This window comes from Lasioglossum baleicum, chromosome 7 (assembly GCF_051020765.1).
Source record: "Lasioglossum baleicum chromosome 7, iyLasBale1, whole genome shotgun sequence".
Classification (NCBI taxonomy): Eukaryota; Metazoa; Arthropoda; class Insecta; order Hymenoptera; family Halictidae; genus Lasioglossum; species Lasioglossum baleicum.
Window position 1 is genome coordinate 10132115 of NC_134935.1, and position 27186 is coordinate 10159300.

The following is a 27186-nucleotide window of genomic DNA, read 5'->3' on the forward strand; positions in this document are numbered from 1 at the left end:
CTTACTACCGTCAGTAGAGTGTCTCAAGCTAAATGATCATCTAACGTATCCTGAGGTGACACACGTAATCGTGTTTCTATAGAAGTGCCTGATATTTTCGGTGGTCGCGTTATTTTTGGACACCCTTCATAATGGTAGTTCTTACTTGATCAGGCTGAGTGTTCTGAATTCCGCTCCTCTTTTTTGTCTTTTCCAGTTATTCCGACGCGAAAGCACTACAGCGTTTGCTGCAAGAACCAGAACCGCAACCTGGACCATCTCCAGTTCACACTCCTCTGTTAGCCCATCAGTTGCATAGTCCACAGAACTGTGAGTCATCACAAAATACCAGCCGGGATCCATAATGAATCCTAATTACCACCGGCGTTCTACCAAGTTGCTGTCACGGTGAAACGAATCCGAGCTACATAGATGTAACTGCGTCAGCAGCTTGGTGCCGAACGATAGAGGCACCTGTACAGATCTAACAATCGCAAAAGAATCTGTTCTACCAATTTTTTTTTTTGCAACTGGTATTCTCACGAACTTTGCATTTGCAATTCTCTTGTCGAGTCTTAACTGTGGGCAGTTTACTAATTCATATAAACGGATAAATGATACAATGGTAATTAAACAGCCGTATTTGCACCATCGAGAACAAAATGGAGAACACATATAAACACAGGCTCACACACATACACACGATTATAGAGAAACCAGAGTGTAGGCGAATTACGATTAAGGAACAGAATTTCTACGTATTGGTTGAGGCAACCAATTTTTTCGTCAATGGTTTTTTCTTACGCCTAGAAACAGTTCACACCCATTATTTGTTCCGTGTATCCACGAACCGGTTTCGGCTTTCGAATTTAAGACAATGGGCGTCGCGCTAGGAAGAAATGGCCCGAACGGGTTAACGGAAAACAAGGAGAGAGAAAAAAAAAGTATAAAAAGAAAGAAAAAATATTTGCGATATTTAGAAGACCGACCTTGCCTCGATTAATGCATACGAATTCGCGTGTAGGAATACGATAAGATTGTATAAATGTATAGCGAATAGTGTTATGGAATCCCGTCTCTGCCGAATAGCATAAAGAAAAAAAAAAGAAAGGAACAAAGGTATAAAAAAAGAACATAAGTTTCCGTATGCCTATGTAAATTTGTTACTAATAAAAGGAAAAGTTGAAATGGAACTTTCTAAGGTCCGAAGGATGATACGGCTTTAAGAGAAAGAGAGAGAGCGAGAGAAAGGTGTGGTTAGTCTAATAATCGGAAGGAGTAGAGCCACAGACGAAGAAATGAAGAAAAACAAAAAAAAATAAATAAAAAAAACTATCGATATTTCGCTATTTTAGTCTTTTGTGACGTACATGTGAAAAGGAAAGGCAAGAAGAGGAAATTTTCTTGTACTTAATCTCTCGAGCATCAAAGAAAGGAGCCCACTGCCCAAGAATTTTAGACACATATACCGATGATGCCTCCCATCGTGCTTTCTTTCAGTTCATCCGATTTTTGAAAGGGTTGTGCCTTCGACATTGTGCGACTCCGTTTTGTATTCTTAGATAGATATTTAAGGATCAAGTTGTTGCTTCGAATTTCGATTACTTCTATTTTCTTGTCTGTTACGTTTTGACTACTTAACGAGAGAAATGCTAGAGGGGAGATGGAGAGAGAGAGAGAGAGAAAGAAAGAGAAAATTGAAGAAAGATATGACACACAGTCCATGAAACTAAACGCGAGATTTTTTCAAAATACGGTGGCACAGAGTTTATTAAATTATGCAAGTAAACTATGGGATACTTTCTTATCTATACCGTGTAACCGATAGACATCGAAACTATGACTGGGGCTATTTGAATGCTTCGCATGCACACAAATGCTTCGAATATCCCTCGAATATTCTAACATTTGAATGTTGCATTCGAATCGGTCCTCGCATATTCAACAAAATATATATTGTAATGGTAAATCTACTGAGAATAATTCGAACGTCACATTCGTATGGTTGAGTACTGTACAATATATATTTACAGACTGTTGTCCAAGATTTAAATATAATACCCTGTTCTTCATATTTGTAAATGGTAACGAATGGAACGCATTGTATGCTGAAATAACAAATAATTTCATAAATTTCAAAGAGTTTGAATTCTTCGAAATCAATTTCTGTACAGTGTACATGCAACTATTCGAATGTCACATTGCAACTTAATCATTCTAATACTTAGGCTGCGGATATGCATATGTAGCGTTTTATAATTTACAGAGACTGGAATCGAACAGAATTGTTTTTACTTAACCGAAGACTATAAAGTTTGTAATAACAGAAAACAAAAACTTCAGTTAATTAAACTTATTGCTGAACGTTAGACAATCATATATGCTATAAATGCATAAAACCGCAGTCTGCTGTACAACATCGCTTTAATCCGTAAGTAATGTCGTTACTTCGTTTTCCTCGAGAGTGTTTAAATAATATTTTAAAATCCAAAACTATCAATTGACTAATTAATAATAATTGTATCCAAGAACGACACTACTTACGCTGTAGCTCGATGATAATATTCTGCGAATATTACTGAACACGTGAATGCAGTTTAAGCTCGAAATTTATTCAACGGATATTCGAATTCGTTCCATCTCTAATAAAGAATAAATTGATCGTGTAGCCCCAGTATGACTCGAATCCAGGCATCAAATCTTCTTACTTTAGCGTAGTGAGTTGCGGCTTATAGCAAGGAAGGACGAGCTTCGCTCGAAGTCCAAAATTTTTACAGAGAGAATAAGCAAAGGGAAGCAGAACAAACAAAACAAAAAACAAAGAAAAGGAATTGAAAAAAGCGTGACGGTAGCAACACAAGTGGGGTGTGAAACAAATCCAAACATTAATTTGTATCGTTCTATGGTACGCAATATCCATCGTTTGGAGGGAGAGCTGTGGCCTTTTTTGTCGCGGAGGGTGTGTTAAAAAAAAGAAGAAAATAAAACAAAAGAAAACCGGTGTTTCCTATTTGATAGTAAGGAAGCGTGTGCCGTTTCAGCGAAACCTCCTTGAGAATAAGAGGGAAACACGAAAGTTTGACTACTCGCGAATCGGTCATGGCTCTGACTTACATATATTGACTAATGTGTTATATTTATATATATACACAGTACGTTGTATATACATATACACATACATATAAATATTCTATAAATAATAACGAGACGATAAAAATACGAGAAAGCGGAAAAACGAGAGAAACTTACGAAACCACATGTCGACAAGGATACAAAAGGAAAAATAGAGGAGGAAAAGAAGCGAACACCGTGTATGTATACATAGGAATTATTCGTGCGTGAAAATGCGAAAGCAACGATATCGTCAAGACACCAGGAAACTAACGACGCATTGATTATTGTTCGTATTTATCAAATATTCACGTTAAACAGTGTACCAAATTATATGATAGCTTCTATCGGTTAAAAAAAGTAATAATAATAATAATAATATTAATAATAATAATAACGATAATGGTACCTAATCTTACTCAGATATGTACATATACAAACTGCTTTTTATATGTGATAAAAATTTATTATATTCCTATTATACATTGAGGTTAGTAACGCTATTGTAAATCCTGGTTTTTTGTACACAGAGACTGTATGTTAAGTTCAGTTCTTTCTTTTTGTTCGTTTGAAGAAGAAGAAGAAGAAGAAGAAGAAAAAAGAAACACTCGAGAGAATGTAGTCTAACTGATTATTTAATATTTAATTGTAAAACCGCTGGTCAAGCGTAATCTTGTATCATATATACATATACATACACCTTGATTTTCATTCAAAAACGAATTCACTGTCAAGATTTTGAGTGGTCGAAACCTCGGATGATATTCTCTGTCACTATATACAAGGTGTCCCGCGAGAAAACGTCGCGACGAAATTTCGGGACTGTCTTTTTGAAACTTCGTGGAAACTTTCCAGGTTGTAGAATTAATACACTAGAAGATACCGGTTCTCAAATTTCATTACAATTCCGCGCAACAACAAACGACACATGTAATAGCCAACGTAATCGTTCGAGGGAATACAGTAGAAAATTTTAATCTTAGAAGCTTTGCGCGCTGGAACAGTGTTACATCTCTTTCGGCCCGCAGTTTTTATAGAGAAGTTTAAGGAAAGCCCTGAAGTTTCATGACAACGATCGGGACACCCTGTATACTCGCTACCGCTCACAAGTTTGAGATCGCTTATAGTATTCATGGTTGGAGAAAGAAAATAAAAAGATAATGTAACTTAGTGTTTCATGTCTTTATTGTTATTAATTCTCTCTAGCCGATATGCAAGGTGTCCTGTAATTATACCGGTGCAACCGGAAAGCGAGGATTCCGCGTGGAAAAAAGAAGTTCCTCACCAGTTTACGTGAAATTATTGTGCAATTTAATGAAACCACATCGCTAGAAATATTTTTATAGACGTCGACGAAAGTAGAAGTAATTAAGATGTGCGAACATGATAGTTTCCAATATTTATCTAATCGAAAAAAACGAATTCCACTGAACGAAAACCGATTTAATCCTACAACTTCAACTTCTTTCTCCGCGCGGACTTCCTTATTTTCTGTTTGCACTGTCGGTTGCAGGGTACACCTGTTATTTTCACATTAAAGTGATGTATAGGGTGAGCTGAACGTTACGGTACAACTAAATAAGCGACTAGTTGATGCAAATTAACAGATCTACGAATGAAGCTTCGTTTTTTAGGCGTATAGATCACTTTTAGAAAGTGGATAATATGAATTATTTTTTGGAGAGAAGCTTCATAGAAAGAAATCGATCAAATTATTTTCACATAGGTATTTTGTAAACGTAGAATCAATCCTTTCCCGGTAGTTCCGCGGATTTCCGGCTACGGCCATATACGGAAATTAGAACTTCCAATTATCATTTCCGCCGATGGAAATTTGTAGTTCGTTTCTCGGTAAACAAATGATCCCAAACTTTTGAATGGTGGTATCGAACGTACATAGAGTCGTTCGTTTCTTTATAGTCTCTTCATTTCGAAACTAGGCGAAAGAATTAGGGAAAATTGATTAGTCATTTTATTGGACACGGGCATTTTCATTTTTCCGCTGCTATTGATACAATCTGACAAACCTATATATATACATGCTGGAGGCGATCGACGTTAGCGGCCATCCTTGAGAATCTTCTTACCTAAAGAAAATACATTTTTTGTTGAATCAATTGTCTCCTTATTAAATACATACTACCTTTAAAAATTCAATATCGCTGAAAAGCGACGATAGTTTGCCAGAGGTAGCAATTGCCATCTTGAAAATTCTGGTTCCCAGCAGAAGGCGTTCAAACTCAGCGTTTCCGGTGTTTCTTTGCGTCAAGTGACTGTAATACTTATCACGGCAACAAATTTTCGGAATATTAGATCTGAAATAGATACGATCGAAAGATCCATTACTCGATCTTCCGAAGCAGGAACACTTCGTGACGCCGCAACCGCGGACATTCGAAATCATAATTGTCTGCGTTTTTGCGTGGAGCATCGTTGCAAGCGAATTACTGTGACAAAAGATTTAAAGAAAAGAAAGCCGAACACGATCGCCAGTCTAGATGGATTCAGGGCTCGATTAAAATCTCGAAGTTGAATGCGCGCGAAGCGTCGACAACGGAGAAAGACCGTGAAGCTGCACACTTGTATATTTACTAGAGATCGCGGTTTTGAACGTGTACACGTGGTACGTGAACCGAGTATGTAGTACGAATTTAAGGGGGTAATTTCGTTTCCAGTATTGCCTTCTCATTTATTAACAATGCATACGATGGAGTTTTTCAGTAATCAAAAGCGCCAGTTAAAAGATCAATCTATGCCGCAATCGTCCTTGGAAGTCCTATTTTTTCGTTTACGAGGTGTAATTTGCATTATTCGGTAGCATTTAGCTGTCGTAGCTTTATGAAAATGGCTACATGCGCAGCTGTATGCTTCCGAATAACGCAAATTATGCTGCCGAATAATTAAAATTACTACTTAGGACTTTTGAGGACGATTGCAGCCTAGATTGATATTTTAACTGGCGCTTTTGATTACTGGAAACCCCCATTTTTGCATTATCCAGAAATGAGAACGCGCATCCTGCACTTAAATTCTTGCTGCATGGTTCGCGTACCACGTGTGTTTCGTGAACTAGGGATCTCTAATATTTACTCGGCGAGCCGGTACGTTTTTTCGAACGAGAGCTTCACTGGGTAGTGGACAAATGACAAAAGACAAGTGAGCTCCTCCTGCCCGTAGCATTTTCGTGCGTCCCCTTATTGCTTCTGTTTCATTTAGAATTGCAACTCCCTTTCGTTAGGTTCGAAGCTGCAGTTCTTTAGTTTCGGGACACCCTGTGTACGCGTAACGTTAGTATTACACAGTGTATCGCAGATACGTCGACTAGAATGTCTCATTTTCCGTTGTCCTATATTAGGACGAGCCACTGCCTCGCTTGAGTTCGACACAACGATGTTTTCTGCGAATAAAGACAAGACCGGTGGGCAAACAAAAAGAAAATACACACAAACACATATTATGATAGAAAGAGAAAGTGAGAGAGAGAGAGAGGAAGCAAGTTTCGTGAGAAGCATAAGAAATACCAGATAGACCACGTGGATAAATAAATTTCGCTGGTGCATGGTCGTCGCAAACTGCACAAACCGGTCACTGCGTTTGTCGGCACGGATTCGATCAATATGGCGTGCAGTGCAATGAATCCAGCGATTTAGCTGGACAAATTATACAGCGTTTCTTTAGACTTATCCGATGGTATTCTCCGAATTTGTATAACCTAGGAGTAGCAACGCCAATTTTTTTATAATCTAATCTGTTTCTGATAATTAGACTCCGGATTTTATGCATTTATAACAAAAATAAGCGAGTGCAATTTAAAACAGTGAAGATATTAAAAGACTGAAAGTATTAATATATTATTTTCATCACATGAAAATTATTAACGAAGAATATAAATTTATATTTAGCTCCTGCGTCTTGCAATTGATGCACAAACTTTTTACTTTGCATAAACATCCGGAGTCTACTGACAATTAACCAATTCACTCGAATTTTATTGGAAAATAAAAACGACTGAGGGAATGCGTACGGATGTGCATCAAGTAGTTCCCTTTTCCACTAATTTACAATACGGTTTCGTCCAGCTGGATCCTGGCTCCACTTCGCTGCGCGATGCGCGACGATTTGTATGAAATGATCGTTACACCGTTTTGTAAGGATGTATGTGAATGTATGTAAGTGTATATGGTCGGCGATAAGAGCAGAACGAATTAAGGACACCGCGGACGAGATTTTTGAACGAGGGGGAGAGTAAGGAGGCGGGAGAGAATGAGAAAAACAAAGACTATAAGATGCACGAGTATAATGTAATCGCGACACACGCTGCTTCTTTTTCGATACAGAGATATTCGCGGGACGAATAAAACTACGCGATGGAACGTTGTTCGATGATCCACGACACTTTCCACGAACCATCCTTCTTTTTCATAACCGCGGAAACAAAATTACCAAATGCTAGTTGGCTACCGGATTAAATCTATGCTACGAATAGAATCCCAGCAACAATCGACGCAGAGACTATTTAAAGTGGGCCGAGATTTCTATTTAATTTGGTACCTGACAGAGCTCTCGCTGGATCAAACGAATTTGTCTTCGATTGCGATTTCTACGAGCGAAATTCGAAAATTCTTGGACACGCTGGTTCCACCAGTGACCTTCGTACTAACAGCTTTAGACTGCGGCCATGCCGGCGTCGATTTTCACGTCCGTAACCGAGAAGCGTTTGTATATTCTTTGTTTCACTGATGCATGTGTTTGTACGCGCGCGTGTAAGCACGTGTGCAACGTTCGTCGTGTAACGCCTTTTATGGAAACGCCCGCGAGACCGCAGTTTAATCGCGACATTATAATTTCTCACGGTGATTAAACGAAGACGACGCCCAGTTGAAGAAGCATAATTCGAGAATGTAGAATGCGAATGGTATTTTCCACGGTATGATGGCGCAGATAACGCGATATCAGGGACGCCACGTATTGTACCGTAACGCTGTGGTTGTTCCGCTTGCATTTGCCTATGGCTTTCGCCTGTACTTTTTTACCGGAGCGTCCCGGAACGTGATCGATAACGTTGTACGCGCGCTGCTCGCGTGTGCTTTCAATATCGCTTTCATATCGAGCCGAGATAAATCGCTAGACTGCGGAGGTTTCGACAAGTTCTACCCCGAAACCGCAAAGCTCTCTCTCGAACAAACGGAAAATTACACGACAACCCCCACTTCGTTTCCTTCGCGGATCGTTTTCACTGAATTGTAAATAAAACGTCACGCTGTCTAAATTCCACCCGAATTTTCTATCGCATAATTTTTCAACGATTTCTACACGCGTCGCGAAGCCCCGCAGTCTAATCGCCAACGCCGTGCACACTGTGTGTTTCGGTCCACGGCGTTTCTACGAGACGAGAATGTGTGTGATCGAGAATGAATGTGAGCGAGAGAGAGAGAGAGATGATTCTCTGTTTGGCAAAAGGAGAAGAGATTTCGTAGCCTTTCGTTGTAAACCGGTGAAGCGAACGATTTGTAAAACCTCGATATAAAAAAAAAAACGAATAAAACGGAAAGAGAAAGTAAGCACGGATGAAGCCCGGGATAGAGATGTCGAAGGCGACATGTAGTTTGTCTCGAAACGCGAAGGAACGGACTTCTGAAGCGATATCACTATGAGAAACGATGATTGTTCCTCGGAAAGAAGCGACAGAGAGACGATGAGGAGATGGTAGTAAGCGTCGTTCGAAGATCGCGCATTTACGTGAGCATTTCATCGAATCGAGTCGAGCATTGATCGCAGTCAAGAAACGGGAGAGAAAGAGTTTAGATGCTGGGCCAACCGAGCCTGCAGCCCCAGTGACAAGGAAGGACCGTCCGTCATCGCGCCCTTATATATTTATGGTCCCTCGCAGACTTTCGATAATATAAATATTAATTAAGATTGTATATTCTCGATTTCGAAAGCGCGGATCGACGGCCAGCCGACGGGGTCGCAGGCGACGGTTCGTCGTATACACGCGGAGCTTTGGTCCTCCGTCGAGAAAAAGGGGTTCGCCCCTCTGGCTCCACAGAGCGAACAGCTTCGCAGACCCCTGAGAATCTTTTGTGTATTATTTCTAACAGAATGTAATAAAGTACGGTTTAAAAAGAATCCTATTTCTTCTTCCCAGTCGGCAAAATCTGATCGTGCAGATTAATACATCCTTTGTGAGCAACAGGCGGTCATCTTGGTGCCAAGACTTGTTTGGAACAGGATTTGGTCCTTGCCTACACTGAATCTGCAGACCAAAACCTGTCGCCAAATACCGAGCCTAATGTGGAAACAGATGGGCCCGCATTTGGCGTTAAAGTTGGTGCCAAATTCATACCAAATCAAGAGCAGATTGCTCACCGGGTTCTTCCTCCCACTCGATTCCAGTTGATCACACTGCTACGTGTGTTCCGGTTCGTTGGAAGTTGCGGATCTTTATGCACAATTAGAAATGTTTGCATCGATTGCAAGACACCGGAGCCAAATAAAAAATATTTTTTGTTCTCTTAACTATCTTATTGGACTGAAACGAATACACTGATGTCCTTGAATCTTTTTAATGTGACCACTGCTTTAAATTGTGCGTACCCATTGTTATCGTAAATGCATAAAATCCGCAGTTCCACTATCAATATCCACTATCACTGCGGAAAAGTGAGTAGATTAGTAGTAGACTGAAAACCTTGGTGTACTACCTCAATCTAATTCTCTTGCAATTAATGCAGACGAGTTTTATTTTGTAATGTTATGTTTATTAATTCGGAAAATGCATAATGCCAGGAAGCCGCTGAGAATTGAAGTCTGAAGAATCCTGCAGAATTGTGCACCGAATGACTAACTCTGCGAATATTGTGCCGGAAATGGAGATAATAATCAATTTGTCAAACAACCCATCGCTAGCCGTTGTTATTCCGTACATTTCAGAAGGTTGTTCGATGACATCAGTAGCTAAACATTCACGAGAAAGTTCGATCATATCGCAATAGCGTATTTACCAATAGACTAAGTACATATACATATATTGGTTTAAACCTACGGCGGAAAAGTTTGGCAACGAATGAACGATGACGCAGCATCGTTACAAAATTCCTTGGACGATTATACAATTATACTTACCGATATACAGCATTTACGATAATTCGCCGCTTATTTAAATGAAAATTTATCAGTCTACAGACAGCGAAATAATCAATCCGGCACCTAATCGTACAAATGCACGCCGTGCATATTGACTTTTCATCGCCGATAACAGTTTCACGAGATTGGATGGTGAACCGGGCGAAAGGATCATGCTTCGTGAATCGAAAAAAGAAAATTAAATGCTCTGAACCGTTGTTTCCAAGGGAAATTACTTTACGTCAATTTCTACAAGTTTGAAATTAATTCTACACAAATGTAATGTAAAATGTGTTGTCTTCGAAAATCGCTAAAGGATTATAATATCAAAGATTCCATTGATTTTCTAACATAAAATCATATAAGTACATATAAATGTTCATCTCTGGTCACAATAATATTTCAGTCAGGATTACCCCATCGCATGATAAACGAGATGGATTATGTAATTTCGATTAGACATTTACCCTTTCCAGAGTTGCGTGCAGCTCATTAAATAAATAACTTGGCGGAAGAGTATGTCATAACGATCACGAACTTGACCTCTCCGGGAGAGCACAACAACGACCAAGCTGTGGACGATATCTAGGACCTGAATGCACAAAGAAATTGATTCATATCGCAGAAGTGGCAGATTCACAGAAACCGTTCATTAATTTCAGAGAGATAGATTGAGAGTCAGTCCATGGAAGCTAGACAGAGCAAACAGTTTTATCAGTGTATACTGGAGAACGCGTAGTGTCCAAGGGTTATCGTCGCGGCTTCGCCAAACTGCTACAGTCAGTTACCGATCGTTAAACCAGCCGAGTGATCGTGAATATCATTTGAACTGACAGTTTAATTGTAAATTTGCGTGCTGATTAGCTGAAGGATTTCGCCCCTTAAGGTAGAGGTGCCGCAGTAACTTTAACGATATTTCATGCAGACTCCAGCTTCTTCCTTGCAACCAGAAGGAGATGAAGTCTGTGCACAACTTCATTAAAGTTTCTTCAGTTGTTATTTGCATTTAACGTCTGCAGTTTGTGGATTGTTGTTAAAGGGATGAACTTGATAACGTGAGCGAAGATCATCGACCGATTCGAGCAACCCTGTCGGGTTTATGGTGCGCTGAAGCACTCGATATCAAAATCTACGAAAATAGAGATCGGTCTACCTTGTATCGGAGAAGATGTCGCAATTCGTGTGTGTAGAGGATTACGAAAAGTACGCGATCAAACACTTGCCGCCTGCCGTAAGGGATTATTACAATTCGGGGGCGGGAGAGGAGTTCAGTTTGAGATTGAACGTCGAGGCTTTCAGAAAGTACGTATACAATGATGCCCGATCGATTAACACTAACCGTAACGGCTACAAAATGTATCGTTTATACAATATATTGTTTTAGAAAAATTACAAGACTGAATTTATTTAGATTCTTCACAATTTTTATAATAACACGTGATTAAATAAAGAAATTTATTGAATAATTTCTGATGGAAGCATCTTTATAATTTCAATAATTAAAAAATAAAAAATGTGTTAAATGTTAGTGTTAAAAAATAGGAAACGATTTGAGAACCCTTCGAGATAGCATGAATTAAAATTGATATAATCAGCTGATTGTATGCACTAATTCAAAATAAAATAAATCGTATCGTTTACTTAGGAAAGCAGAATGTGGTTGACGATAGGGAATTGCTAATTAGTACACCAAATAAAATCGAGGAACTTGTTCATAAATGATTTTAGAAGAAATAAGTAGAGCAAGTAATTTTTCAGATATAGGATACGGCCAAGATTTTTGAGGGATGTTTCGAATAGGGACTTGAGCACTACAATTTTAGGCGAAAAGATTTCGATGCCTTTGGGGGTTGCTCCATCGGCTATGCAGCGCATGGCGCATCCTGATGGCGAACTCGCAAACGCAAGGGGTAAGTTGCAATTTGAATCCATACACGTAAAATGCTACTTTCTTTTATTGTAATGTTTGATTCGAAAACGAAAGTCTCTGATTCAATTGCTTTCGAATTATCGTCGATTACATTTATTAATACCTCGTATAGATTTAATAAAAATGTTTTATTAAATCAATACAAACGTCTTACAAAAATAGTTCAACAAAAACGTACCGCGATCACAGTTGCATAGAATTTGCTCTCGTCCTTCGTTATTGTATAAATTTTTATCAAATATACAATGAATATAGTACAGACGAAAAGTGAAGATTGATAAGAATGACGTACGATTTCCTTTTCTACCATATCTCATTATAAAATAGAATATTTTTATAAAATACTCCGTTTTTCCTTCTTACAGTAATCGATCATTTATACGTTACATAATTACAAACAGAAATCACGTTATCGTGTAATTGGTGCTCGGCAATGTGTGCTTAGAGTTGATATGTTCTCAGATATCTAGAAACTACCATGTCTAAGTTGTATTTCAATCGTGAGTGGAATTTTTGATTTATTTTAAACAATGCGTACAAAAGAATTTCGCTTAACGGTATGCAGTACATGATGGATTACGTACTATAAGAATACCTTGTTAATCAGTCAAGAAACTTAATTAGTTCCTTCGAAATTTGGCATTAAAGAAATTTCTACAATCAGTTCTCATCTACTATTACGTACACCGTAACACCAGTCTGTCATATGTAAAAAATTGAGCGTTAAAGCGAACGTTACATTTATAAAGTAATTACTGTAATTAATATATAGATGTATAGCTTTAAATGCAGTTATATGTTTAAGGCACAACAGAGGGTTCGTACGATATTTACAATAGTATCAATTGCTTCGAAAGAAAAATTTCATACACTGGTTATTGCTAGAATGAACACCTGTCGTAAGACGAAACATAATTTGATCTTTTCAAAGTATGTTTCCTTGGGCAAAATCGTGGAAAGAGGAAATTGGAGTACAACATTTCCTTTTTTGACTAGTTAATGTAAAGGAAGTGTGTTCGCGTACACACGTACCAATGAAAATGTTTAAACGGAGACTACAAAATCTATGGCAAGTAAAGAAGCGGAGCAATCAATGTCGTTTGGGTCCCACATTGTCCCAATTATTGATGGCCTTCATGCTTACTTTCTCGATCCTCCATTTCTGTGTGGCGGAGGCCGAATCACAATTTGTCACAAAGACTCGCTTGCTCGCTGGATCGGTGTCCAAACACCTGGATGAATAGCCATGCATTAACCATTGCTTTTCAATATTGTAACGCCACAATTGATTCCCCTGGCCTCCGTGGCAAGGGTACAGAGCTACGGGAGCCTTTGTGTCCCCTCTGGAAACATCAAAGCATTCGGTGCGGTCCTTGGGTCTGATGTCTTTGTGCCAAGTCAGTCGGAATTCCTGTTCTCCTTCGATCTTAGGATTATCTTTCATGCAGACATCGACTACCACAAGTCCATCTTTTTTCCTCTTCTTCGTATCGAGACACAGTTCAGGCACACCCATGTTACGGATCTCCCCAGATGCAAAATCATCTGGCTCTATAGGAGGATACACATCAACCAGATCAAAAGCTATATTCTCCATAAACCACTTGAATGGTTTGCAATGAAGTCTATGTCTTAGATTCCGTTGTTTGGTTAAATCGCCAGGATCTAATGACCTCAAATGAGGACGCCTTTTGTAGATATATTCTGCGTATTCATCCATCCACACCTCTGCAACTCTCTTGTAATTCTTTCCTAAAAAGTCCCCTTTGCCTGGATTGGGGAATGGAGGGAATTTTCGGTAAATATGACCTACTCTTGAACACGGAGCATCGTACATTTCGCCTCCGCATTGCCAGATTTTGAAGGATAATTCGTATTGCTCTCCTCCCCATATATCTAGTTCTGGATCGTATCCACCTAGTTCCCAGAAGAATTTAGCACTGATGGCAAAAAGTCCTCCTGCCATGATGGGACTTTTGAATGGCTCTGTTGGCCTCTTGAGGTCTTCGGGCAGTAGCGGTAATCGTTTGTAGTACAATTCCCAGTCGAAAGCTCCTCTGGCACCTTCGTCTTGTGCTCTGTACTCAAATGTTTCGTAAGCTACCACATCGATGAATGGACACACGCAAACCTTGTAGTTTTGTGCAATTGGCTCCAGTAAAGGTGGCAACCAATTGACATTGGCTTCGCTATGGGAATCTAAGAATAAAAGCACTTTTGCTTTCGCTACCCTAGCTCCAGCCAACCGACCTTTAATCAACCCTGAACGTTCTGGCAGTCTTACAATCTTTACTTTAGGCAGGTGTTCCGCAACATAATCGTCCAATGTTTTCTTTAGTTCTACCTTAGTGCTAGCGTCATCAACCAATATGATTTCCTCGAGAAGGGACTCTGGCGAACGATTAAGAACACTCCAGCAAGTACGCATCAACGTGCTGAAGTGTTCATTATGAAAAGAGACTATCACAGAAACCGAGTCCAGATCTTTTAAGTATTTCTTCTTTTTACAATCGGAATGCCTAATGTCAGGTACAGAGCGATTCAGGGCAATCTCATCGCTGAGCGCAGCATTAAAACCATTCACCTGATACAGTTTTTCTTTCAACATGTCCAGAGAGGGTGAGAGGAAGGCAGGCTTGCCGTGTTCACCCATCCCACTTCTTTTCTCATCCATGGCAATTTTTTTGTAATCGTGCCAATCAATTTTTCTATCTTCATCCTATTGAAAAAAAAATTATGTTAGAGAAAATCAGAGATAACTACACAAAGTGATGAAAATTTTCAACAGTGTCTAATAAATATGTATGTTATTAATCTCCTTTAAACCGAGATGAAATTCTATTTTGGTTTTGTTAATGTATAGTTATAGGAGAACATGCAGGCATACAGTAAATATAAATTTTCTCCTTTTCTAAGAAATTACGAACTACAAAGAAAGTTCTAATCATTGAAACCGTAAAATAAATCAGAGGGCAAGGGGTCAAAGGAAGTTATATCTGGTTATATTAATTTCGATATATAGAGGTTTTTAAAGTGCAGCGGAAGGGAATGAACAAGATTTTCGTCCTATAAATCGAGTTATCGAGGTTTGACTGTATTATATTTTCGTATAAAAATTATATGAAACGATGATACCCGCGAAAGGGACCCGCAAAAGTGAAAGTACGGTACTGGGCGTGGAATGCAGAAGGTTAAGCTATCGCTAAACCTGTTCCACTTGCACCGAGCAACCTTGTCATTATAATGAACAGGTACCTGATTGAGGTGCTCGTTGAAAGTCTGTTTGGATTCAAGGAAACTTTTCGGACCGTCAACGTCGACGGCGACGGCGGCGAGCACGCTTGCCGGCGACGGTAGTTCATGGTTAGGCGACGTTCTCACAAAACGAAATATAACGACGGTCAGGAAAACGGTAAATGCGGCCAGGAAGAAAAATTTGATCAGGCTTATCACATTTCTCTTCATCATCTTGAAAAACAGTCATGTCGCGTACACGACACTTAATAGAACCGGTCACTTAGCCATCGACTGGCGCATTATCTGCTCGAAACTAACCTCATGTGTAATCAAATTCGGTTTATCAGCTGTTATCTACGGTATAGAAACCGACGGCGAATTGTTACGTTACGAATACACATGGGGCAGCCACGGTTGCCACACGTCGACTGAGGATCGATCTCTGGAGATCGAAGTACATTTCAGCCGGCGAGTTGCAGTCTCAGCGCGGTTGAATTGCATTTTTTCATCCACTGAGTTTATCATAGACACTATTAGACACTCGACGTCGACGGCGTACCTAGTACCTACACACAATACAATTTGAGCTGTTATCCCCCCCCACCACTTTATTTATCATTCTATTCTACTCTTTTCGTGACGTTAAACCGGCACACAAATTCTGTTGCTAGATTTATATTTACACATATATTTACAATTTTATTTGCGGATTTATAGAAATCATAAGTAATTCAGGATGTAAATTATGCGAAAATGATGGCGCGATTTTGGAAAACTCATCTGCTTTTAATATTTTAATCAGCAAACACATCTGGTGATAAGATCGTCTGATACCATCCCCGACAGCACAGTCTGCCCGAGCCCACCGCCGGACCCAGCTAGCCGAGCCCCAGCCCGACACGTTACGGGCTAACGCAATGCTTGGCTCAGCGTTGAGACCAAATCAGGACGATTTAGCCTGGCCCCTGTGCACAAAAGGGCGCGATTTTCACCTGCCGGGGGCTCGAGCCCAGAGCCTGACGGCCGGGCTGGGATTCAGCCTGTTTTTGAGAGGGCAGCACGGTATCACACTAATGTGGCCAATCAGTGCTTCGATTGGGCCCAACTTTTCTCGCGCATGCGCGACACAGGGCGGGTCGCATCAATGTGGCAGTACTTTGCAAATGCGTAGCAGTCTCCCTTGTTACCGACAAAAGTATAATAAGTTAATAAATAAGACCTTTGAGGGCGATTGCTGCCTAGATTGACCTTTATTTGGCGTTTTTGACTACTGAAAAAACCCGTGTTTGTATTATCACGCAATGAGAACGCGAATCCCGCACCCTTGCAATCTTGCAAATCGGCTGAATCCTAGCCCGGCCGGCAGGCCCTGGGCTCGAGCCCTCGGCAGGCGGAAAACGCGCCCTTTTGTGCACAGGGGCCAGGCTGAAACCGAGCCGGTGTGCCGTCGGGGATAATATACCTTGGATATTGCGTTCCGCGCAGTCTGCGAAGATTCAACTAAAAATTTCAGTTGTACGTTTCCATTGCGTATATATTCCAGTTTTGGAAACAGATAATTTTTTATACCCAAAGAGACAGAATGGAGTTATTAATGTTTATTACTAGACTGCGGATCGTTATGCGAAATAAAAATATTCTGCATTGATTTATAGAGAAAGCAGGAATAAAATAAAAATTGATTTCATCCCTTATAATAACTTTTGTTACGTTATAAACAACACTACAATAATATATTCTTGAATTTTACTATTCCATTACTGTTTTGTATTTCACTCAATTAATTTCTTCATAAATGCCTAAATAAGATTCGCAGTCTATTTATTACAAACAAAATATATAATTATATATATACAAACAAAGATATATTATTTTGAAACTGTTATTTGTGTTCTTGTAATGGCGAAACTCATGAAGACATTAAATTTACAGCCGCCGAAGCAGCTGGCACAATTTATACGTTATCAACGATAGCAACAAGTAGCATTGAAGAAGTGGCAGAAGCGGCGCCAAAAGGAATCAAATGGTTTCAGCTGTACATATACAGGGATCGTGACGTCACTCGAAATTTAGTAAAACGGGCGGAACGCGCTGGTTTCAAAGCTCTTGTTCTAACTATCGATGCACCGATATTTGGTAACAGACGAGCTGACTTTAGGAACAAATTCTCATTGCCAAGTCATTTGAGGTATAATGCATCTGTATGTTTAATATCAATTTAATTAGAGATGGTCTTGTTTATTGCATACGGTCGTACAGACATTGCATGCAACACGCAATGCACTTTTTATTTACGGTTCTGAATTATCCCGACGCTCTTTTCAAATAAATTAACATGTAACTTCCTTAAAGGTTTACTTGGACCTGTTTTTACAAACGCAAGAATGAATATTAACAATGAGTCCAAAACTATTTAACAAAACTTACAATTGGTCAATATTAAAATAGAGATTCACATTATCGACATCTTGACAATATAGGAACCTGTTGGACATTCGCCACAACAATCTGAAATATCGACATCGCGAATTTTCAAAAGTTTTTTAAATACATTAACCTTTTTATTGCTTGAACTCATTTTCGGTCACAGAGAGTGTAGTAACTTCTTAATAAATATGAATATGTACAGATTAGCAAATTTCGAAGGAAACCTGTCAAATGGAATGAACTCGGAAAAAGAAGGCTCTGGTTTGAACGAATATGTGATGAACCTGTTTGATGCTTCGTTATCGTGGGATGACATTAAATGGCTGCAGAGGTCATCGGATGAGTATAATTATCTCCTATCCTGTGAATTGAATGAAATATTGAATTTGCTGTATTCCATATAGTATTACACGCTTGCCAATTGTTCTAAAAGGAGTCATGAGACCGGAAGATGCACTTTTAGCTATAGAAAAGGGAGTGCAAGCGATTATCGTTTCGAATCATGGTGCTCGACAAGTTGATAGTATTCCTGCATCAGTTAGTTACGACCTTTTTCATTCGATCCTTGATGAAGTGTTGAGATTGAAGGAGACTCATAGAAAATTATGCGATTTTTAGATTGAAGTTTTACCGGAAATTGTTAAGGCTGTAGATGGGAAAATAGAAGTGTACATGGATGGAGGTGTGAGGCAAGGAATCGACGTCTTCAAGGCGCTCGCTTTAGGCGCCAAAATGGTAACTTTTCAAATTCCTCAAGCATACGTAATTGTCTGCATTCATTGCAAAATACAGGAGACATTGGTATCCTCTAATTCTTTTAATTTTTGTAATATTTCAAATTTCGCTCTCCCATTTTTCTCATGAATGCATAAAATCCGCAGGCTAGTTATGAACTCAGGAGATTGTCAAATTAAATTGAATATTTTACTTTTCAGGTGTTTGGTGGTAGACCAATCTTGTGGGGTCTCTGTCAATCGGGTGAACAGGGTGTGCGTAACGTTCTCGAACTTTTTAGGAAGGATATCGATGTAACTTTTGCATTGACAGGTAAGTTATCGGATAAGTAGTGCAACAAATATAAATATAATAAATATTAATCTATGGGCAAACTGTGCCTAAGACCTTCTTTTCAATAAATCTAATAATAAATATTCTTTATAAATTTGTAGGCTGTAGATCAGTCAAAGATGTAACTCCGGATATGGTGAAGCACGAGTCGTATTACTGCCACTTGTAGTATCACAAAGTATATGATATTCTGAAATATTTGTAATTATATATTATGTAGTTTACTTCGTGGATAATAATCCTTGTAATTAAGAAATAAAGAGTGAGGATTCAGGTACGAACCAAAGTTTGTGGGAAAAAATAACTGACCACGCGCGGGAAGCGAGCACAACAGTATACATACAGTGTCGGCCGGAAATCGTAGTACAACAGGGTAGGGGGTGATTCTATATGTAAAAATAAATCGAAAAAGAAATGAATAACATTTTTTCGTTTGGCAGCTCGTTTTCGAGAAAATCGAGTTTAAAGTTTCGCCAGGTTCGCGTGCTTCATTACAGTCGGTCACAAAAATATTGGGACAAAATTGCAATAGATCGGAATTGAAGAAATAATACTAAAAGTTGCATTTCACAACTGTTTTATGTGGGCCTATATTGAAAATTTAAAAAATACGTTTTGTAGATCTGTGTCAATTAAACATATTCTGAAGATTTCGTCAAAATCGGTCGACGTTGCAATGAGCTACAAACGTGAAAATTGCAATTTTTTACGATTTTGGGCCTGCAACTGCAATAAATCTAAGGATTCTTCCCGCATCAACCGATTTCGATGAAACTTTCACAGTGCATATAATTGACACAGACCTACAAAATGTACTTTTTAAATTTTCGATATAGGCCCACATAAAAATGTTGAAAATGCAACTTTTAGTCTATTTTCTACAATTCCGATCTATTGTAATTTTTGAAAACATTTCTTTTCACATCCTGTAGTGAACTAATTGCTCTTGCTTTCCAAAAAAAGTTCAAACCGCATGGTTCAATATTAAAAAAGTTATCGTCTTTTTAAGAGTGTCCCAATATTTTCGTGACCGACTGTATATGCACGAAGTAGAATTGGTTGATCATGGTCAGACGCGTCAGACGATTCCTATGCAATAGCACGTGTATTCGCTGCATCTTCAAACTCGATTTTCTCGAGAACGAAGCGTCAAACAGAAAAATGTTATTCCTTTTTTCTACTTATTTTTACATGTAGTATCACCACCTGCTCGGTTGTACCACCCGTCCGGCCACACCCTGTCTATGGTCTAACAAGGGAAGGACCCCAGGTGTCCGATTTCGATTTTGATAATTTTTTGTGAGATGATGGTATACGGATCCCAATTATGTATGCAAAATATTAGGTGTAGTTACTCAATAGTTTTAAAGATATAAACAATTAAAGTTTCATACCTTTTTGCTATACCATATGATTTGCGTGATTCACAGCTATAAAACTTTAATTGTTTATATCTTTTAAACTATTGAGTAACTACACCTAATATTTTGCATACATAATTAGGGATCCATATACCATCATCTCACAAAAAATTATCAAAACCGAAGTCGGTCACTTGGGATTCTTCCCTTGTAAGGTAGTGACCATATACATACTCTACTGAAAGGGTGGAGCGGAAAGATGGACCCGCGGAATGTACTTCACAATATTGGCGTTTTTATTGAATATCTTTTGTATATTCTTCTTTGTATACATATATGCGTGTGCGCGGGGGCACACATATCACAATTTGCAGGCGTACGTACGCGCACACGCATCCAAAGTGATCCGCGTTACTCGCAAAACGGAACAGATTGACTATGACACGCAATCGGAACATGCAGCAGAGTAATCGGCCCTCTGTATACAGTTAATACGCAAAAAATACACCGTTGGCTCTCTGATCCGTTTCTCTCTTGGCAAAAAAATAAATCCATCTCTTTCTCTCTCTCTCTTCTTTCTATCTCTCTCCCTCTCTCTCGCTCTCTGTCTCGCTCTCTCTCTCGTTTACTCTCTCGTCTCACGTTTCCGTCATTACTCTTAGTAACTCTGTGCCGTCATTTCACTCACAGCTTTACAACGTTACAATTAATCCTCGTTATGTATATATTTATATGTATGTATATCATTATGTATATATGTATAGTGGCCTCCTTTGCGCTACGGTTTCTCTGCTGTGTATGCACGTTGCGACGCTAACGTTATGTATAATATGTATACGCAATGTACACGTGTGTCGTATATACACACATACATACCTCCTGCACTGTGTAGTCTGTATAGGTTTGTTATATGCCTCTTATATACATGCATACGTACATACACACCGGTTTGCTCCGTCGGAGAGCAGTGGAGCTCTCTCCTGCTCATTTTGCATGTGGCATGTGGTTCTGATGTTAAGGGGACACGCCAACTTATCATTGTGTCCAGATAACAAAGAGCATTTACATAGATAGTAAATGCTCTTTAAATGATAAAGAGCGACAGTAATCTGTTTTAACGATCAGGAGAAACGAAAGTACGTTATTCGTAAAATATACTCAAATCTGGACAATTCTCTAACAATTTTAGGTTGGCAAGAAAGTGACTTCGGTATTTTAAAGTGAAATAAAACCGAATTTCTTTATTCGAACGATGAACTTTAATCAATAAAATATTTTCTTATTTATTCTTTTTTGCAAAAGAGCATCGAATAGAAGGGAAAATATTTTTTTCATTAAAGTCTATTGCTTGTAATTTGCAACCCAATAGTATTGCCTGAGAGGATAAAACAATTGCAAATAATTTATTCGCATAGTACGGAGGTTTCGGAATGGCTCTCGGTAATTAATGAAATTTTTCACGCGATCGTTGCGGACGTGTTCCCTTCTCGTCTGTCTCGTTGGCTCGTCGTACGATTAATTCAACATACACGATATACAGTTGGCTAATATACGATTACGATAGACACACAGTGTACTGTTGTTGTGGGTGTTCTTTGTTACTCTGTGAACGCGGGAATGATCGTTGGTTTAGCTGATGCGTCCCTAGCTTGTTTTTGTTCTTTTTTCTTTTATTCGTAGGATCCAGAGACGGGGAGATTGAACTTCCACGGAAGCGGCGATTTAGGCGACAGTACAATTAGTGTAAAATTTATTGGTCCAGAGAGTTGTGTGTGTATGTGTGATTCGAGGGGCCCTTCGTCTCCCCAATCGCCCCGGACCCTTTCTTGATTCCCTGAACGTGTTTTTCCGTTTACTTCTAAACCAGTGCTATCCTAATTTCAATCGGAAGTATAACGAACCTCTACAGGTCTGTCCTCTTGTTGTCGATAAACGCTAATTGCAACGAGAGAAATCTCAATGAAAATGTTTAAACCATTTCCACGAATTTATATGGACGAATGTTGGCGAGGAACTTCGTGTTCATATTAGATCAACGTGAAATTTCGCCGTTCGTTGTAACAGCATTTATTACATCGGATAGCACTGATCTAAGTTCTTTATCTCTTGATATTAGATCGATTAGATTTAAACTTCCTGAACGGAGGATATGTTTTCTTTTCACTCGATAATGCTTCTCCCTGAAAACTATAGAACGAATGAGATGATCTGTGTGTGGTGGTTTCGACTATAACGCGATGGTTTTCTTTTTCTTTCCAAAGGGGCCTCTCGATGTAAAAATTCGGTGATCGGAGAACAGGTTTAGCTCGATGTCGACTGATTGATTCCTTAAAATCGAAGTTGAATGGAGAACGTTCTCGCCCGTAATGATGCCGAAAAAGTAACCGTTTGATACCTCGATCTACGCGGTCAGATTAAAAATCATGGATAGACGTCCGTTGCGATTAAACTTTGACCAATAAAGTAGTTGATCGATGATGCTGATCGAGATGATAAGGACTGTGTAAAAATGTGCTTAGAATATCGTTTCAGCGGTTCGCGGAGGATAGGTAGTCGAGTCTTGTACGTATTTCGTGTTTGCGAGTGGGTTATACGGTACAGATCTACGTGTGATCAACGCAACATTCAATCAAATAATCCACTCTGCGGCACTAGTAGAATCGTGCAAGGAAAATTACTAAAGAAATTATAGTGTCTGCTATTGTCGAATCAGTCCGGAACGCAACTGGACAACAAGTTAAAAAGAGATTCTAATTCTTCGTTAAAAAAATAAGTCGAGCACGTGTAAACATTCCTCTCTTTTAAGGAAACGTTTTATACGAAGCGTCTGAAAAGATTCACACGCGTTGCTTTACACCGTTCCGACTTATTTTCGCACGAGGAGTTTTCTCTCCGTCTATACCGTAAATGTGACATAAGATAATAACTGCTACAAACAGAAAAGATTGCAAAATGAATTCGCATCGAACATCAAACGTGAAGGGTTGTGTTTCTCTACGTTCCTACGATTTCTCGTTTCCAGTACAGGTAGCAGTCTACGTGTACAATAACATACTATAATCGAACGACATAGCGAGAATTGGATACTTTACATTGAAACACTTCAGACCAAGATTCTTTCATTTCTCCGTTCTTTCTCCGCGCTATGTCATATCGAGACGCGAGATCGCGGCTCGGCGATCATCATCAACGACGACGACGACAACAATATCTAGCTAAACACCGAAGAACATCCAGTTTTCTCAATTGGAATGCGTGTTTCAATCCCTGCGATCAGTCTGAATCTAATTGACAATGTGTGTACCAAAGGTCTCCGCCCGGTCGTGTAATTTGTCGCTTCGTCTTCCTCTTTTTTTTTTTTGTTCTTTTCAACGTTTCTCGGTTTTTAATATGTTTGGTTTTCACGTTATGTTTTCGCTTGTTGCTCGTTAGCACGCTAACCGCCGCTAAACAAACTACGATTATTACATACATACACGATTTGCGATTACATTAGGTGTTCACGCGTGTGTGTGAACTTACTCTGGTTGTAGCGGAGGTTCCTTAAGTCGCCCTACTTCTTTCTAAAGTTTCTTACACGAACGCAGAAAGCTATACGCTTATACTTAACGGTTCTACATTTAACAGTTAACTAACCTCAACGTAGACAAGATAGATGAGTGAACTTTCGTCTCCCTATAGCCGAGGAACAATTGATTTTTTGGTAGAAAAAACCCCGTCGCGTCCTGTTACTGTCGGAGATTACAAGATAGCGGTGCTTACAGGGTGTCTTCGAAACGAGGAGACTCCGTTGAATCTTTTGCTGAATGGAGTAGACTCGGTTTTTCAGGATTTTCGAGAATCTAAAGATGGGGTTCTCAGTAGTCAAAAGCGCTAGATACAAGGTCAATCTGGGCCGCGATCGTCCTCAAATTATTATTGCATTATTCAGCTGCGTAATTTGCATTATGCAGAAGCTGCGCATGTAGCTATTTTCATAAAGCTGCGACAGCTACATGCTGCCGAATAATGCAAATTACGCCTGGTAAACGTAAAAATAGGACTTTTGAGGGCGATTGCTGCCTAGATTGATCTTTTAAAACCCCACCTTTGCATTATCGAGACATGAGAATTCTAGAAACTAAAAAAAATTAAAAATTGCTGTACCATTATTCGAAATATTGTTTACATTATTAAATATGTCGGTATCTAATCAATTATTAAACATGTAGGTATTGTATGAGGTATTATACTAATTTCATACCCATGAAATTTAAAAAATCATAGGGAATGGAAATATTCCATATTGGAAGAAGTGTTTCATTTTCGAGTGCAAAGGGTTAAAAATTCAATCTATGACAAACAGTCAAGTTGTCTTCCGGATGTTTATGCGAAATAAAAAGTTTGTGCATCGATTGCAAGATGCAGGAGCTAAATGTAAATTTATATTTTTCATTAATAATTTTAATGTGGTGAAAATAATATATTAACACCCTCAAAATCTTTTAATATTTTCTGTGTTTTAAATTGTACTTGCTCATTTTTGTTATAAATGCATAAAATCCGGAATCTAGTCATTAAAATTCTCCTTTCGCCTATTTATTCTATAATGTATGTGGTTCACCTGACCCGAGATGCAACGGTGCAAGTGTGGTTGCCTACCTACAGGTAAACCATTGATATATAAATAGGCGAAAGAAGAATTTTAATGACAAAACGATCAGGGCAACTTGACTGTTTATCATGAAAATTCTTCTTTGACAGTATTGATCAGGGCAACTTGACTGTTTATCACTAAAATTCTTCTTTCTCCTACTTATTCTATGTTGTATCGGTTTACCTGACCGAGATGCAACGGCGCAAGCATGGTTGCCTACCTACAGGTGCTCTCAGAGATACTGAAGTGTAAAATTGAATCGGAAGTCGCAACGTTCTTTAAAACACCCTGTAATTCCTACGAACAAATCATGAAGGATCAGAATTTTTTCTTCGATAAACGCCAAAATGGCCGACCAGCAGATATGTCATTCGATAGATATTCTTAGGAGTTTACTCCTTCATTTTCGCAGTCCTCTCAATCCGAGAAGGTCGGAACAGACTCTGATCTTGTTTTACTATTCCGTCTCACCTAAAATCAACATTCTTTTATTTTCGTACGAAACAATAGTACGTAGTGATAAAAGTGGATCATCTCCAACAGTAAAGGATGTCGTTTTCGAAAAATTCTTCGGTCATCTTCCAAACAGCTCAAGATGCACATCAGAAAGATATCATCGATCTTGGGTGATCTTATTTGTCCTGTGGATCACTTGACAACACCTATCGTAAGTACAATGAGCTTTGTCTTCACAGATCGTAGCTTGTCGAAGACCGTCAGGTAACGTGCAGCGTTCGAGATCGCATTTGAATAAATCACAATCGATCGTACAGGAAAGAGCATCGTCGGTAGTTTAAGATGAGGTATCTCTTCCCGATTCTTCACGTGACACGCTTAATCTACGGTTACAGTTTCTTTTTTTTGTGGAGGCAGTTGCGTACGTTATTAGGTTAGACGACACCTAGGGTCTTGGAAACGTTCCTAACGTTTAAGATGGAATACGCTTCGTTCAGAAGAAGAAAAAGAATCCTTCCAAGCAGTAGACAAAAGCACGGCGATAGTTACTTCATTGGTTTCGTTACAATATCTGTGGCCATTTTAAGAACCCTCGGAGTTCGAATTTATAGTAGGTTGCTGCATACATCCTCGAAATTCTTCGTATATAGAATTAGGGAGGTAGACTCGTTTCCAGGATTACAAGGGAGCAGGATGCGCCTTCTCATTTCTCGATAATGCAAAGATGGGGTTTTTCAGTAGTTAATAGCGCTAGATAAAAGCAGTGGCGGCTCAATGGCAATCAAGTAGTAGCTCTTGCGGTAAAAATTTTATCTTTTACATAAAAAAACAAATTTTAATCTTTAACATAGTAGCCTATAATGTTCGTGGTATTAAAAGTAAGCCTAATTCACAATTGAAAATTCAAAAAGATGTTTTAATTTATTATAAATAAATTAAATTTTTTTGTAATAAGAAATTAATGCTACGAAATTCGGGGCCCGGATTTTCTCAGTGGTAGGCATACTTTAACTATTTACTATTTCAAATTCTATTTTAGCCAGCTATGTCAAATTACGCCTCGTAAACGTAAAAATTGGACTTTTGAGGGCGATCGCGGTCTATATCGATCTTTTCTAGCGCTTTCGATTTCTGAAAAACCTTATCATTGCATTATCGAGAAATGAGAAGGCGCATCCGCATCCTTGCAATCCTGGAAACGAGTCCACAATAGAATTTGATCCTTCGCTAGAGAGTAAATGTTCTTACAAACGCTATTACGAAAGCATAACAAGCACGCAGGATGAAATGTATCGTATAATGCCGAGTACAAATACTTTTTAGAAAATTCAAGTTCTATTTAAAAAAACGTGTTGCAACAACCTAATATAATTTTGCTTAAAGCAACCACGGGTCTTTAATATAGTGTACCACGTATATGTATTACTAAAAACTCATTCTCCAGACATATTCTTCGAGAGATTTCGAACATTGTTGTTCGATTATGTGGTTCTAAAAGTTGACAATGCGCGAATATACTCCGAGAATGAGATATCAGTCGTTATAATTGCCTCGTTTCAAAGGGGCTCTAACATTTTCTAACATTGTAGAGTTTCTGTTTACCTCTTAGTGTACGCACTATATTGTTAATCATTTTGAGCATTGTACTTGTACTCAAAGTATCAAAGACTAAGCCCTGCGACGACACATATTATTTTCGTACCGTGAAAGGGGCACAAATCGGTCGCCCGTGTTCACACTGATTTTGATATATATATATATATATATATATTCGAAGTGCTCGAAACATTTTGCAAAAATTTTACAACTACGGTCCCAAGCGTCTTCTACGGTTCAAGTTCGAGAACACGAGCGTA

General features: G+C 38.9%; 3 protein-coding genes across 4 annotated transcripts in view; 2 read left to right on the forward strand and 1 right to left on the reverse strand.

Annotated features, from left to right (window-relative positions):
- The window catches only part of Faf (ubiquitin carboxyl-terminal hydrolase-like faf), a 15459-nt gene extending 12620 nt beyond the window's left edge, over positions 1-2839 (forward strand). Inside the window, exon 30 of the mRNA XM_076427926.1 lies at positions 197-2839. Coding sequence (XP_076284041.1) covers positions 197-344 — 148 coding nt within the window. The 3' untranslated portion in view covers positions 345-2839. The remainder of the gene's footprint in view (positions 1-196) is intronic.
- LOC143210775 (N-acetylgalactosaminyltransferase 6) lies at positions 197-15974 on the reverse strand. The gene is made up of 2 exons (XM_076427959.1): positions 15401-15974; positions 197-14864 (listed from the first exon to the last, which is right to left on the reverse strand). The coding sequence occupies exons 1-2, from the start codon at positions 15611-15613 to the stop codon at positions 13236-13238; spliced, it is 1842 nt and encodes a 613-aa protein (XP_076284074.1). The 5' UTR covers positions 15614-15974; the 3' UTR covers positions 197-13235.
- Hao (Hydroxyacid oxidase) lies at positions 6779-23930 on the forward strand. 2 transcript variants are annotated; one of them, XM_076427974.1, is made up of 9 exons: positions 6779-11101; positions 11235-11517; positions 11974-12125; positions 17315-17570; positions 18012-18140; positions 18214-18346; positions 18428-18544; positions 18745-18856; positions 18979-23930. In XM_076427974.1, exons 2-9 carry the CDS (start codon positions 11384-11386, stop codon positions 19044-19046), a joined length of 1101 nt encoding a protein of 366 aa, XP_076284089.1. In that variant the 5' UTR covers positions 6779-11101; positions 11235-11383; the 3' UTR covers positions 19047-23930. The 2 variants fall into 2 exon arrangements, with proteins under 2 accessions (XP_076284089.1, XP_076284088.1); XM_076427973.1 differs by having other exon boundaries at positions 11255-11517.
- Positions 23931-27186: the final 3256 nt, after the last annotated feature.